The following is a 16,686-nucleotide window of genomic DNA, read 5'->3' on the forward strand; positions in this document are numbered from 1 at the left end:
TGATGTTTTATCTTGCTTACATTTCCAACATTGATTACATGATTCATCTTTTTTTATTCTCACTTATCAGTGATTTTTCCTCCTTTACTTTTTAATTGCCTGCGTGTGTTAATCCATTCAATTCGCATCATGTTTATCAATTCATAATTTTGTCTGTTATTCTCCTCTTTTCTTTGTTTTTCTTGCATTTGTTATATTATTTGAATTTCCATTTTATTTTTTTCTACTTGATGATTGCATTAAATACTATCCATTTGCTTGATTGAATATGTCTTGCATTCTATATTTTTAAAAATAAATTTTTCACATATTTGTTGTATTACAATTAGGGTATAATTATAGTTTCCTGTCTTTGAAACATTATTTCAATATCTTTTTTCAAATAATAGTTCTTCATTTCTTCTTACGTGGCAACTGTTTTGGCCCCTGACTTTTGAAAGTTTACAACATAGAAAATAGATAATTAATTAATCAATATTTGTGTACATATTTATAAAAGTTACTGCTTATAATAAGTGCTTATAATAAGTGCTTTAAAGTGAGTAAATGGGAGTCAGATCAGTCAGATACAGAAAAAAGAATAATTGTGGGATGCCACATTTATAGAGTAGTCAGAGGATGCCTTCTTTAGATTACAATTAGGCTTAGATGTAAAATATAAGGAAGGGCCAACAAAGCAAATTGTGTGGTAAAGAATAGTCTCAGCAGAAATAATAAAATATGCCAAAGTTTTTGGTTATTAACACCCCAAGATCTTTGAAATGATACTAGACAATCTTGTAGATCTTGGCAAGGCTGAATGTTATAGGGCTTTCTGGTAAATGAGTAACTGAATGAATTTGAATTAACAAACAAACCAACCAACAAACCTCAAACTGTATGGAGATTAGATTACAATGAATAAGCCTGGAAGTGGAAGGGGAAATAAGAGTATGGAGCCAATTTAGGAGTTCAGGAGATATAATAAAGATCATGTTTCTGAGCTCACGGTGGAGCAAGAGAGAAATAAATCGTGAAGGTAGAAACAATAGGTATGTAATGTGCAGTATGTAGTAGGTACGTGTTTTCCCAGAATATTGAAACAAATGTCATTTAAACACCTTACTTAGGACATATGCTTTCCAGTTTGCTATTCTATCTACCAACACCAGTCTTGGTAGGCTGCTTCAGAAATTGTCTATGATAATCCACCTGGCCTAGAAGGCATTTGAATTAAGAGATAAATATATATCCCTGCATTCATGAGGCTCACATTTATACAGAATTTGGGAGATGATATAGAATAAATATATAGGTGACAACGTTACTATCACTAAAGAATCCTAAGTTCCATCTCTCATAGCTCCTTCATTTCTAAACAAGAAATGTTGCAGTAGCTGCTATTACTGCCTAAAATACCTCAAAACCTACTGCATGAAACAATCCTGTTAATATCCTCTGTTTTTGTAGATTAAGAATTCAGATATGACACAATGGGGATGATTTATCCTGACTCCACCAGGTCTGGGGCCTCAGGCAAGAAGATTAAATGACTAAAGGCAATTCAATGCCTGAGGACAGGAATTCATCTGGGGACATCTTCACTGAGCAGTTTTATCAAACCATCAGCTGGGACCTTTGTTGGCCTAATGGCTAAGAATACCTATATATCATCTCTCCCTGTGATTTCCCTGTGTGGGTTATTTTAGGCTTCCTCACAGCATACTAGCTACCTTGTAGGACCAAGTATCCCAAGAGAACGGGGTAAAAGGGTTTTTTTTTAATGATCTATAACATTGAAATGCTTGTATCATTACTTCCACTAGAGTTACAAGCCTCTCCAAATTATAAGGAGATAACATAAGTCCTACCTCTTAATTGGAGGAAGATCAGAATCACATTGTAAAAAGAACATGAGCATTGGGCAACGTTGTGGCAACCATTTCCGGAAAACACAATCTACTGCGCAACTGATACGGTAAATAATGGAACTCTGGAAGTATAATTTGCTTTATATAGTACTTGCAAAGAGCCAGCTACAACATTACTTCATTGCATGTTCCATCTTAGTTTAAATGTTATTTTAATTTTCATCCTGATAGTTTAAGGAAAGCAGGTCATGGTTGAAAACCACCCCATTTAAAGACCATTAGGAAACACATTTTTCAGAATAGTCAAAGAAGCATTTCAACTTATTAGCTTTCCTATGATGAATCACAAAATGAATCAGCTTTATACTAGGAAGTCAGCACGGCTCAATAAACTAATCAATGAAGTAAGGCTTCAGCATATGGTATACACACGCTACTCCCCCCAAGATATTTTAAGCTCATCAAAACAGTCTAAACCAGATGCACATCCAGTTTTTTTTTTTTGTAATGCAACAGCGAAATCCTAACCAAAAATGATTTTTTTTTGCAAACCCTTTGAAAGTTCTTACAATATATTCACATGCATTCTTGAACGTCTACCTTCCTTACCATTCAGCTAATCAGTTAGGATATATTAGACACCATCCCTGTAGAAAACCGTAGAAACCCACGATACAATTGGCCTTTTATAATTATGTATTTATTGGCAAAAGTTAAGAAAGTGATAAAAATATTGAATTATGGCTTCCATAGAGATTGATACTCATGCATTCTTCTGGAATATATTTTGCAGCATAGAATATGAAACAGAAGGGTCATGAGATGCATATTCAATCCAGCACACGTCTGTCAATAATAACTTGCTGCAGGCAAGTCCCTGTGTTAAGTGCTTTGCTTCTTTTTAATGCTTGCAACATGTCTGTACAGTGTCTTTAAAAGTGGAGGCCTATTTTTTAACTCATAAAGACAAGAAATCCTGGGACAAGCAGCGTAAGGCTTACTCGTCAACTCAGCAGTGGTCTTATCCCAGTTCTTTCTATATGTCAGCTTGGACACCTCTTGGTCTGGTCTCTAAATTCGAGGGAGGCAGAAGGGAAAGGCCAAAAGCCAACAGATCTCAGGACTGAATGTACACGCCAGCCTCGTATAATTCTTAACAAAAAGGAAAATTTGCTGGAAGACTGACTCAGGTACTTTCTTACATCTAATTAATGGGAATTGGGTCACACGGTCACCTTTAAATCATAAACAAAAAGTATGAAGAGACAAATACTTATTTTCTTCTTTTTGCCACTGGGGCCAGTAACCCAGTAACTAACAGAGCTGGGTTACAAACAGGGCATCTAAATTCCGAGTCACATTTTCAACTGCTGTACAACCCTGCTTCCTATCACCACCCTGGATCAGAAAGTCACTATTTCAAGAAATAAATCTCCCTTTAATAACTCTTCACCCTCAAATAGTCATCAGAGCAGATGTTGATAATTTTGGATCATCCGAAAGATGCCAAAAGTTTCTATAAAAGTTATCTTTACGCAATCAGTTAAAACAAGACAGTAAGATTTACAAGTTTAAGAAATATGTCCACGATCACACAAACATACGGGAGGGTGAGGATTTGGCTCCAATTCTACATACTTTCAAAGCCATTTCCTGTTTATTGTTGCAACAAAACAACGGTTGTAATTCTCCTAAATATAATGGTTCATTCAGATGCCACCCATTTAGTTAGAAGATTTTAGAAATAATTTATCATCTACCAATCTATCATCTACCTATCTACTGTAGCTATATATTTAATTGTGGTAAAAAAAAACACAGAATATAAAATTTATCAGTTTAAGCATTTTAAAAAATATTTTATTTATTTATTTGACAGAGAGAGAGAGAAAGCAAGAGAGCCCAAGGGGGAGGGGCAGAGGGAGAGGGCAAAGCAGGCTCCCTGCCAAGGGACCCCGGGATCATGACCTGGGCCATCAGCAGACACTTAACCAACCTAGCCACCCAGGTGTCCCTGTTTAAGCATTTTAAGTGAAAAGTTCAGTTGAGTTAATTATATTTAGAATTATTTTGCAATAAATGTCTGGAACTTTTCCAGGTTGCAAAACTGAAACTCTCTACCCATTGAACAGCTCCCCATTTCCCCCATCCCATGACACCTACCATTCAATTTTCTGTTTATTGTGAATTTGACCACCTCAATGGAATCCACAGGGACATCTGGGTGGCTCAGTGGTTGGGCGTCTGCCTTCAACCCAGGGTGTGATCCTGGAGTCCCAAGATCGAGTCCCACGATGGGCTCTGGGTATGGAGCCTGCTTCTCTCTCTGTCTGTGTCTCTGCCTCTCTCTCTCTTTGTCTGTGTGTGTCTCTCATAAATAAATAAATAAATAAATAAATAAATAAATAAATAAATAAACAAATAAACAAATAAATGAAATCTTTTAAAAATTAATGGAATCTACAGTTTAATCTTCTAGTGACTGGTTTATTTACTTAGCATTGTCCTCAAGTTCCATCTACAATGCAGCATGTCACATAATTTACTTCTTTTTAAAAGCGGAATAATATTCCATTGTACGTCTATACTACATTTTCTTCCTTCCTTCCCTCTTTCCTTTCTTCCTTCCTTCCTTTTTCTTTTTCTCTCTCTTTCTTTCTCTCTTTCTTTTTCTTTCTTCCTTCCTTCCTTCCTTCCTTCCTTCCTTCCTTCCTTACTTCTTTCTTTCATTCAAGATTTTATTTATTCATGAGAGACATGCGAGAGAGGCAGAGACACAGGCAGAGGGAGAAGCAGGCTCCATGCAAGGAGCCTGATGTGGGACTCGATCCCGGGACCCCAGGATCATGCCCTGGGCCAAAGGCAGATGCTCAACCCTGAGCCACCCAGGCGTTCCTACTACATTTTCTTTATCCAATTATCTATCCATGATCATTGGGTTACTTCCACTTTTTAGCTATTGTGAATAATGCTGAAATGAACACGAATGTGCAAATAACCCATCCAAGATCCTGCTTTCAATAATTTTGGATATAGATAGTGCTGCTGGATCATTATAGAAGTAATTTTAATTGATAAAATAATTCAAGACCTTAAATCTGTAGATTTTGTTTGAGATTGCTCTTTTTATCTACCCCTATATCTTTGTAGTTTTACTTTAGAACAATTAAACTGTGGCCTTTGACTCCAGTTATATAGACCTATGCAAGTAATCTTGTTTCTTCAGATCGTTAGACCCTTAATGAAATCTTCGGCTTTTAATCCTATCCCAGACATGTGGTGTCCTGCTGATCCTATCCTTCAATATCAGTTACTACAGAAGAAATCCGTTGATATTAATACTTGAGGATTTAGGCTGAGTGTGTAGAGCTGAGATGCCCAGAGAGGAAGTTTTGTAGAGTGATGTAGAGGACAGGCTCCAGGCTGACATGCCTGGGTTTAATCCTAGTTGTACCATTCATTTGCTCTGTGTTCTTGGGCAAGTATCTCAACTACCCTGTGCCTCAGATTCCCTTTATATAAATTTGAGAAAATAATACTGGCTACTTCTTAGGATATTGTATTAGACTACTTATTTTTTTTAAAGATCTTATTTATTTATTTATTCATGAGAGACACACAGAGCGAGGCAGAGACACAGGTAGAGGGAGAAGCAGGCTCCATGCAGGGAGCCCAATGTGGGACTCGATCCCAGGACCCCCAGATCATGATCTGTGCCAAAAGCAGACACTCAAACACTGAAACCCCCCACAGGTGCCCCAATTACACTAGTTATTCTGAATAAAGCTCTCAGGACCATATCAAGTGAATAGTACGTGCTGGCTCTAATTACTTTTCTTATTATCTTGTTATCACCCACTCGTATTTCATTCTCAGAAGCCATTCTGTTGACAAGTGCACATAGAAAAACATGGTTCTTGGTCCCACCATAGTTATTCAGTGTGTCACCTGCAATCTCCTATATTAATTATTTGTCAAAGGCAGTTAAATTAGAATTGAACTATGATGTATTCATGTTGAATCATAAATGCTCAATTCCAACACCAACAAATACTACTGATACATTTTAAAGTTGCACCCTCATTCACAGTTGAATTTTTGTAAATAGTTCTGGATGCATGGTAAATGCTCAGTGTTCACTATTTTATTCTTCTTTATAACAATTATCTAACTCAGAAAGTATGTCATATTCATTGTAATGTTAGCAAGAAAAGAAGAGCTAAGTAGATTCTGACCTTGTTTTTCTTGGTCCAGCTTCTCTTCCTTTATTCAAACCGTCAAGAAAAAAGATTGTACAATGAAGATAAAGAAAAAGAAAATCACTAATATTAACAGGAACTTTGGCAACAAACGTCATTTTTTTTTTTTAAATCTAGCAAAGTAGTCCTTGGCTCTTAGAGCAAATATATACTTAGAAATTTACTGTACCAATGTGCCAAAACTTCTACCTGCCAATATCAGGGAAAAAAATGGAGCTGGAGAGACAGAGAAGCTTCCTTGATGCATGAGTCAAGCTTGCCAAGGCGTCTTGGCCCAGTCTTGGCTATTGATCCTGCAGTGGGAAGTACAGAACTCAGAATGGCCTGGGTTGCTTCTAACTCTTATTTTCCAGGTAGAGAGAAAATAAATATGACCATAAGGTGCATTAATTATAATTAATTCTGAATCTCCCAGTACAGTCCTCAAACTTTATCCTGAGTATGTTCCATTTCCCCTCCAAATCCCTCTAGCCTTCTGCCCTCTGTTCTGTGTCCCAGAAAACTGGCTGCAAGGATTAGATCAAAGTCCCCCCTGACCTCTGGCTTTCAGTAGGGTTTGCAAATGATGAGCACTAGCAGAAAAACAGAGGGAAGAAGGGAAGAGATGTCAGTGGGGTATTTATTCTACAGGCTCCCTCCAGCAGAGTTGCCAGGAGTTGCCAGTGTCCTTCAGCTGAAGGTCACAGTGCCAGTCAAATGTCCTTTAGCCTCCAGCTCTTTCTTTCTAGCTTCCTGCCTATTCTCTTCCCCTGGGTCCCTGAGCACCTGCTACTCCTTCCGTAATTAGTTTCAGGATTCTAGAAGTTGCTTTGGGGGCTTTTCTAACTCTTATCCATACTTTCAGACAGTGTCCTTTTGTTGAACCCTTCTCAAATTACACGATTCAAATAGCCCATCATTCTTTTTCTGGGACCATGACTAAAAAACACATCAAAAACATTGAGGTGAAACTATATTTTCTTACAAAAAGGGAGACAGAGAGGTAGGGAAGGTGGGAGGGATTTTGCATACTCTACAAAGGGTTTGAATTGATTTATAATGTGCCTTAAAATCCAGAGTTTACATTACAAACACAGAATTTATAAGAAGAAGACTTGATCTTGATGTGTGATGTTCACTATGGTCTCCCACACTGTCTGGTTCACTGTTGTCTTGTTTGCCAAATGGAGCGCTTGCTATTGCTCCCAAATTTCCCAAAGACTTTGCTAATGGCCAGCTGAGACGGTTAATACAAAGATACTTGTGTAGTGAAACAATATGCTAATATTAATTTTTATATTAATGCAAAGTGAGGTTTCCAAAAGTTTATTAAGTGTGTAATCTTTTAAAAAGACAAGTCGGGAAGAAGAATTGAAATATTAGCACAATAATTTGAAGATTAGAAGCTAAAAATAATTAAAAATCTAAATCTTGGGACACCTGGGTGGCTCAGCGGTTGAGCGTCTGCCTTCGGCTCAGGGCGTGATCCTGGGGATCCAGGATCAAGTCCCACGTCGGACTCCTTGCATGGAGCCTGCTTCTCCCTCTGCCTGTGTCTCTGTCTCTCTCTCTCATTGTTTCTCATGAATAAATAAATAAAATCTTAAAAAAAAATAAAAATCTAAATCTTAGTTTGAATATAGAACATTTTAGTAGTATCGATATTGAATCAATATTCAGAAATTTGATTTATGCTAAATGTTGAGTATGTCATTCCTAAAGTTACTTCCTATATAGTATTGTCCTATAAGAAGCTTTCCTCTGACTCGGAGTGTGCAATTTTTAACGAACTACTTTTGGTGACCATTTGAAATGTAAATTTTAATAATTGAAGTTCACATCCTGAAATGCAAAGGGAAAGCACATGAGTAATGTGCACAGTAAATTAAATATTTATTCCAGTGAAATTATTCAGAAAGGGCTGCTTAGATTTTAATACTGTGAAAAAAGTCAAAAGCAAGATTTTATTTTGACACAAACAATTTTAATGAGGAAACATACTTCATGTTGCAACTCTCCAGGGGGAAAATATTAAAATTAGTATTTGCATTTATCACTTTTCTTTTACTTAAAGCATCTTGTGTCAATTTTAGTGGCAACAGCAATCTTCTCTCTAGATTAATCTACTTTATCTACTTCAAATAACATTGAAATAATTATGACGAAGCATGTATTTTTATTATAAAACAGATTTACAATTTTTTTTTTTTTACAAATTCTAAACAAGAGAACATAGCCTTGATTAATGTCTAAGAGGAGCTGAAACTATAAAGTGCAGTGGAGAGCAATTAAGTTTATTAGTTTACATAAGACTCTTTTTAACTAAGACCTTTTTTTTTTTTTTAATCAAAATAAAAAAGGGACGCCTGGGTGGCTCAGTCAGTTAAGCATATGTGTTTGGCTGAGGTCATGACCTCAGGGTCCTGGGATTGAGCCCCCGCATCCAGCCCCCCACTCAGCGGGGAGTCTGTTTCTCCTTCTCCCTCTGTGCCTCTCCCCCCATGCTCCCTTGCTCTCTCTCTCTCTCTCTCTCTCTCAAATAAATAAATAAAATCCCTTAAAAATTAAATTAAAAAATAGGAAAATGAATTTTTAAAAATGTGGTACCTTTTCAAATGCCACAGTAAAGTTATTTCAAAATACAGGCTGGCAAACCTTCTCTGTAAAGTACCAGGGAAAAATATTTAGGTTTTCTGGGCCACTTAATTTCCGTTGCATCTACCCAACGGCGTGATTGGAGTGCAAAAGAAACTGTAGACAATAGATACCTGAATGGGAATGGCTGTGTTCCAATCACTGGTGCTGTAGCCACAGTTTGCCAATTCCTTTTCTAGAAAGACAACAGTCTGTTATTATATTTGATTGGACAGCAGGAGAATTTTTCAGAATGCTTTTGGTATCTATTTAAAACATCTCAGGTGAACTGAAGTCTACATTGGAAAAACAAATGAGCTGGTGAAGATCACGCTCTTACCAAATAATATTTTTGTGCTTTAAGCAGAACTGAGTTGGTTGTATTTTAGGTCTCAATGTCTGTTCTGTGAAGGAAACCTGTTCTAGTGGTAGGATGTGATCATTTTGTCAGGAGGATAGTTCCCTGTAATTGAAACATAAAGGTCTCTAAATTTAATTTCAGATAATAGGCATATGTGTTTGGAAAATGAATCTAATATACTGAGCCTTGGTTTTCCTATCTGTTAAATAGAGCTCTTGGTTCTGAGCACTGCTTGGTTCTGAGCATTGTCCCAGACAATGGCAGGTGCTCAGTAAACATTCAATCCTCCTCCATCTTCCTCAGTATTTCATAGAAACAGCATGGGACCTGAAGGAAAACCCATAAACCATTTTTTTTTTTTTAAGTACTGTGCCATGGTGGCAGAGAACAGACAACTGCAAGGGTGAAGCAGAAAATGCTTTCTTAGCTGATTTTTCTGGCTTTTAATTTTCCATCACTATTTCCTCAAATGAATTAAGACATTTTTCATAACACAGAGTATTTGGAACGGTCCAGGTGCCAATCCAGGCAAATATCTAGTGCTCTCATTGGCTCACTTGGGAAAGGGTACCTGGTGCTTCATATTAGGATGAAATCACAGGTCCTTAGGATAATCCAGAAATTCATAGTCTTTGGAGTGAAAGTCATGCATAATGATGAACTATCCTTACCTACCTTTTTATGGTTCAGTTCATTTTCAGATCTATCAGAGAGAGAAACCCTTATGTTTATTTTCTTACTTGGAAAAATGTGGGATAATATTGATCAGAAATTAACTTCAGTGCTAAAGTCATGATTATATACCATAAAACAACAAGCGATTTTTAAAAACACATTTTAAGAGAATGTAACACCCTTTTTTCATGACAAGTTACTGACTTTATTTTGCACTCAGAATCATGAAAGTACAGAACACTTTGAAAAGTTGAATACTTTTGCCACAGGCTCACAAAATGCTCTCCAAAATAAGGCAGAAGCAGACATCAGACGTCGTCACAATCACAAGCCATGAAACTTGATTATACGACATGACCAGATACACTTAATGGATGCAAATAGCTGTTATTACAGTGATTTATCGAGACCCAAACTATTTCCATTTAGGTCAGCCATGTCTTTAAAGTCTGTTATTTACTCCTTTGTGCTCAACTGCATTACAGTTATCACGGGCTTATCTTATCCATTCACAGAGTCCAACTATTCACGGCCCACGTACATTTCATTGCACAACAATAAAAATCTACGTATTTATTTTGAGACAAGTATTTCAGAAAGTGAGAATACAAATCCTTGGATTTATCTCGTCCCATCTCAGCCTCTTTCTATTGCCAGTTTACCTCCTTTCTTTGTTCAAATACATGTTTTTCCCTCAGAAAGAAAGAGAAGTATTTGAAGAGAAAACCCTTACAATGGGAAATAGATTTAAATAATAATAATATTAATAATACTAATAAACTAGACAGAATCCTTTATGATTTGTATTTCAGGAGATTATTCCTGCCCTCATCCCTAATGTGGGAGAAACACAGATCAACATAAAAAAAATAAGCATTTGATTAAAATGTTCAGAGTAACAGCAAGCCAGGCTGTAATGCATCAACTTCTTTACACTGGGTTAGAGTCTATTTGTACACACGTCTGTACCATTCAGTACAGGAGCCCTGGTGCCCCGCGCACACCAACCATATCACTCAGTTAATGCTGTCTGTCCATCTCAGCTTCATCTCCATTTTCCCTTCTAGTTCAGGTGGCTGGCTCTCGCTCTCCCCCACTCAACTATCACTGCACTTTAACCTTCCTCCTCCCTCACCTCCTGCTGTACAGTTGCTTCCTAACAGGCTTTGGCTTTTCTTACTCTGAACAGCACACACCAATACAAGGAAATTTCCACAGTATCAATAATGGCTCTTTTCTACTTAAGTATCTTTTTGAACTCTCCATGGATTTAGAGTATCACCCAGTCCCCTGAGGTTTGTATTCTTGCCTCTTTGCCACAGGACTGGACCTATCTTTGTCTCATCTTTAATTATCTCTATATGCATCTCAATTTTCAAATAAAATGGAACTTTTATTTGTGCCCATGCTTCTGTTTCTTCATGCAAGCTGTTTACTCAACAGGAAGTATGATCCCTAGTTAACCTCACGTAGTGGCATATACTGAATTCTCGAGATCCCAGCTGTAGAACCTTTGCCAGAGTTATCCTCCCTCCCTTAAATTGTATAACTGATGCTCAGGCTATCGTTTCTTGAGAGTTCATCTTTGTATATTCCCTCTTGTATCTTATCTATGGAAAGTGCTGCATGAATATTTTGCACTAGATCATGTCACTTCCAAAATGCAAAGACAAAAAAGGCGGAACTGACCTTATCTTTCCTAGAGCAGTATGGTTGATAGTGTTTGGAGACTCCATTTGAAATCTTTTATTTTTTAAGATTTCTTTATCCACTTTTAGAGAGAAGCAGAGGGAGACAGAGAGAATTCCAAGCAGACTCCACCCTGAGCATGAATGCCCATGCAGGGCTTGATCACATGACTCCAAGATCCCAACCTGTGCTGAAACCAAGAGTAGGTTGCTTAACTGACTGTGCCACCCAGGCGTCCCTATCTGGAATGTTTTTGACAATGATTTGGTAATGGCTTCTATGACTTTACAGTGGCATGTCAAGGGATTTGTAACAGTGAAAAACAATGATAACCAACAGAAACATGAGACCAAGTACGTCTGGACTTCATATGGCAAGACACTGAGAAGTAAAGTGAATTTGATGGTGTAAAGAAAAGTAGCTGATTTTCAAAAATGTTTGTGGTGGGACAAATGTTAAGTCATTAAATCTTCCATTGAATCACTTCAATTCCAGTGCTAAGTAAGATCAATAAAAATAATTGAGAATCTGGTATCTTGCTACAGGAAATTTTGCAAGTGAAAATGGGCCCTGGTATAGAAGTTTGATAATCCTACATATGTACTTATTCATTTATTAGGTGCTTATTCACTTATTGGTTATTAACCTAAATTTTACTTGAGCAAGTGATCCTATCTAAATCTCCTCTTGTGTAAACAAAGTACAAGATGCATTTTGTTACAGCATATTAACTTGGAATACAATTTCACATTTTACAATTATGGTCCCTTGATGTGAGACTACTATAAATCATTCTTTTTGATGCTCAATCATTGGCAAGCATGCAGCCCTCAATATTGGCCTTGCTATTTAAGCAAAACTAGCATATTCTATGACTGTATATTGATGTCAGATATGGGAATATGCTAAAGGAAAAAACAACCTGGTGATTGTCTATATTATTACACACATTTACTGTGTTTTGACTTATAGATGATCCGTTATGACAACTCCTTAATGAAATCTATGTCTTTAACTTTAAAAAAATCAAATAAATTGTCTTTCTATTTACATTAAAACTTTAGATTTACTGACAAATTTTGCCCTTTCCTTACCAAATTCTCAGGGAGTCTAAGTTCTTTTCTTTCTTTCTTTCTTCCCTCTTTCTTCCCTCCTGTTTTTTTTTCCCCCCCAGAAACTACTTGGCATTTCAGGAATTAATTTCAAGTGAGTGTAAGTTTTCCTATGCAATTCAAGAATAAAATATTATCATGCAATTGTAAATTCAAGAGAATAAGATTGTACTAATCACAATTTTCCTTGTCAGAACTTTCACATATTCAGAGAGTGGGTTTATATAAATTAACGTTTTCCAAATTATTCTAAATCCTTCTGCTCCATTTATGCTTTCTATCCTCTATCCACTTCTTTGATCTATGTTAGTGTTAAAATCATTTAAAGCAGCTAGGAAGTGCAAATTCCAGTGACCCCAATAAATTCAGACGTAACTCTGCAAGAAGAGGAGGATTTCTCAGAAAATTGTTTCTAAAGATGGTAAAACTTCTTGAAAGAAGAAGGGGTCAGGAATTAGACTGCATTTCCCGAAAATAAGTTTGACTTGATTTCTTGTAAACAGAATCTAACTGCATCTTTACCTGTTTGTTCTCATTTTTAGAAATATTATGATTTGTACACCTCTCTTTTGCTACATATTTAAACAAAACTGCTCAAAATGCCACTGGCTTTGAAAACAAAGTGCTTGTTTCCATGATCTATACAATGAGTGTATATAGTAAAGTGTCTTTCATATTTTTATTAATTTTATTTCCACTTGTTAATATTGCCAACATTTAAAGCCAAGTTAATGGAACACCAACGAGAAAAATCAAAGCTATTTATATTAAGCATTTTAAAGTATTTTAAAATACAGTCATGCTCTGATAAAGTTGAAGAATCCCAGAATTTAAATTGCCTTCATGAAATTGACAGGTTATAGCTTAGAACATGGAAATAGCCATAACACATTTTAGTGGTGTTTATTCTTCATGAAACTTCATTTTCCATTTACCCATAAATGAGTGTTCACATTAAGAATATCCATCAGTAACTCAGCTATAAAAAGTGAATGCATGAATAATTTGTAAGTGAATATATACACGGCCAAAGTTTAATTTGGCTCTCCATTCAAAAAAGGTAGTGTCGGTGGATATTTGGGCATTATCACTTAATTCATGCTTACATTTTTTTCAGAGGTTTAGAATCAAAATTAAAAAAAAATTCTGATTTAGCTGAGGAATACACAATGAAATGTACTTAGATTAAAAAAAACCCTATATATTCTAAAACAGTAACTATAACCATGCCAGAGCCCCACTCATATATTCACTAACCATGTGGGGGAATTACTGTGTTAAAAACTAGTGTCAAATGCGCAGGTGCTAGCTCCTTCCACATGCCATAGGATATAAGCTTTGATCACAAAACTCTGTATCCTCATACTTGCTCTGGCAATGAAAACAGTTTTTAAAGGTTATCTCCAAGATCACTTTGGGGATCTTCCAAAAAAATTAGGTGGTAGTGAATGAATGTGGAGTTCTTATAAACAATGGAGATGCCAAACTATTTACAGGAATGTAGTGATTAAAGCCTGGAGTTAACTCTACTCTTAACAAAAGAAGCATTTGGGAAACTGTTAACCAGCAGGCCTTATACTACAGTGAGGCTTTCTCTGCTCCTATCTCTAAGACTTTAGAAGGCTCCAGCAATCATGTTCCTTAGAGGTGCCTCTAACAGAATTCCACTTTTAACATGATTTTTGAGCCTGCTCTCATTTTTTGTAATAGAGAACATCATAACAATTTATAACAAAGATGTAAATCTGACAAGAGTCCAAATGTAGGAGCCGGAAAAGATAATATATGACACGCGCCTAAAACTATATTTCTAGGATATTTTTAGTCTGGCAATTATTGGTAGTACATATTTAAGACTGTATCCCTAATATGATCTGTTACTCAATTTGCTAGATAATTCTTTATCCACAATGAGTAAATACGAGCACTGTTGTTCTTCAATGTTTTTGAAAATTTAGGGAACGTAATACTTTTGTAGAACATAAAAACTCAATTCTTTCTGTATTTAATTTCAGTGTTAGTAGATCTAAACATTTCAGTGTGAACTTCTTCATACTTCATAAATGCTGTGAGGCAGAGAATAAAATGGTTAAATGTAACTTTATTTTTTCACCTTGAATTTAAAAGAAATGACTATGGTGGTTTCCATCCGAGTTTGTAAACTGTCAAAACTAAATGTAACTACAGCTCTATTTAATATTGGTGTCAGGAAATAGTGTTGATTCAAATACAGATAAAAACTGGCCTTTTAATAAGGTGAAAATTGGCATTTTCTTCTAATTTAATTTGTTCTTGAGAGTGAATGCATCTGGATATAAATGCCAGGAAATCATGGCTTCATGGTTTTAACTAGCTCTACTCCAAACAGAGCATACAGATAAAGTGTAAGAAAAAAAATCAAAATAATTATATTTTCTAAGCAAAAACTTACTACATAAACATTAGGCATGAGATTAGGCTACCATTACAAACAGTGATATTATATCTAAATAAAATATTATTAAAGTCATTAAAGTATTCCATCTTTCAAATATGAACCACGGAACTTATGAATTCAAAATCTCAAGGATACTAGTAAAATAAATAAGATTCAAGTAAAAATATATGTACTATTTTACTCTATTGAATTTTGCAACTAATCCCTTTGACATACATGTAAGTAAATTAACATGAAAGCTGCTGCTTTATTTACCTATGAAGCCATAGAACAGTTACAGTGGTTTTACATTTTAACCAGTGGTTTCTCTGCATTTTGAATTTAAACTTCACGTTACTGAAGTGCAAGAGATTATATTGGATTTAGTTAAACTTCTTACAATTTTGGCCTGGCACATAGAACTTACAAGTAAAGATAGCCAACCCAATACACCAGATTGAACAGGGCAAAAGCTGTTGGGAAAAATATTCGAGAATAGGAGTCAATTTTAGCAATGCGGATGTGTATCCTCCCTTCCCTCCATGATCCTGTTCTGCAGTCTTCAAAGCAACAGAAGAAGCTGGCGCAATCCTTGCCCTCCAAACACTGATACCCATAATCCTCTTCTCCATGTGGCAGAGAAATGCTATTCATTGGAATCAGAGTGGATCCAGGATGGAGTCCAGGGGACATCTGAGTAAAATAATAAATGAGTTTTTGAGAAAAAAAATATTGAAAAGTAATATCAATTTGTCCCCTTAAGGCGAACTCTATAGGCAATAAAAATAATCTTAGTTTACAGAAATCAAAGCGGTGTTCAATCCTAATGCATTTTTAGATTATAATTTACTTCGTACAACATAATATTATTTTACATTCCAAAGACCATGCAGAAAAAAACCCCCTCCAATATGCAATATATTTTATAGCTTTAGAAAATCGGCCCACCAAAATATTCTTAACCATGCATCTAATTCTAAAATAAAAATAAACCCTGTATTTCTCTATTTTACACTAAAACATTTACAATGCTATCAGTATCTGTTTGCTATTATTATATCATATAATTTATTTATTTTAGTGATAATGAGAACAAATAGCAAACAAGACAATTTGATAATGCAGAAAAGCTTTCAGGAGCTGTGAATGAATTAAAAAAGGCATGGGTTGGGTTTCTAGCAGTGGCGAAGGCATCCTGTTTGGGAGAGAAAATATGCAGGAGTTAAAAAGTCGGGTTTGAAAACAACCGTGTCCAAAATTTGACTTATTCTACCAATATAGCTATCCTCATAGAAGGAATTAATAATTTTTGTGATGGCTGTGTTGAGTAAATTTCATGGATTATTTAAATGATGAGTGCTCCATCTTGCCCATTTATAAAAGTTACTATTACCAGGTTTATTTGGGAGACATATCAAATTAACTTTTTATGATACCAGGTTCTGAATAATATTATATAATAAAAATATTTTTAAAAAATATTTAAAAATCAAGCAAATCTAGGATACCATGAAACACTAAAGCAATCACTTTGGAGTCAGACAGGCCTGGACAGAAATTCCAGCTCTGCCCAGGAGAGTTAGGTCACCTGGAACAGGAAATGTTAGTGCTCGTGTTTCTATCTCTGTATCTCCTGCTATAGAAAAGTCACAATAATACATAGATTCATTTGATAATTAAATGAGATGATGCATATAAAGCACAAAGCAAA

The 16,686-nt window shown here is 35.7% G+C and overlaps 1 protein-coding gene across 3 annotated transcripts in view; it reads right to left on the minus strand.

Moving 5' to 3' along the window:
• Positions 1–9,939: 9,939 nt before the first annotated feature.
• GABRG1 (gamma-aminobutyric acid type A receptor subunit gamma1) overlaps positions 9,940–16,686 on the minus strand; it is a 79,515-nt gene continuing 72,768 nt past the window's right edge. For all 3 annotated transcript variants that reach the window (XM_077847898.1, XM_077847899.1, XM_077847900.1), the window contains one exon: positions 9,940–15,668. In XM_077847898.1, the coding sequence (XP_077704024.1) occupies positions 15,399–15,668 (270 nt within the window). In that variant the 3' untranslated portion in view covers positions 9,940–15,398. The remainder of the gene's footprint in view (positions 15,669–16,686) is intronic.

This window comes from Canis aureus, chromosome 14, assembly GCF_053574225.1.
Source record: "Canis aureus isolate CA01 chromosome 14, VMU_Caureus_v.1.0, whole genome shotgun sequence".
Taxonomy (NCBI): domain Eukaryota; kingdom Metazoa; phylum Chordata; class Mammalia; order Carnivora; family Canidae; genus Canis; species Canis aureus.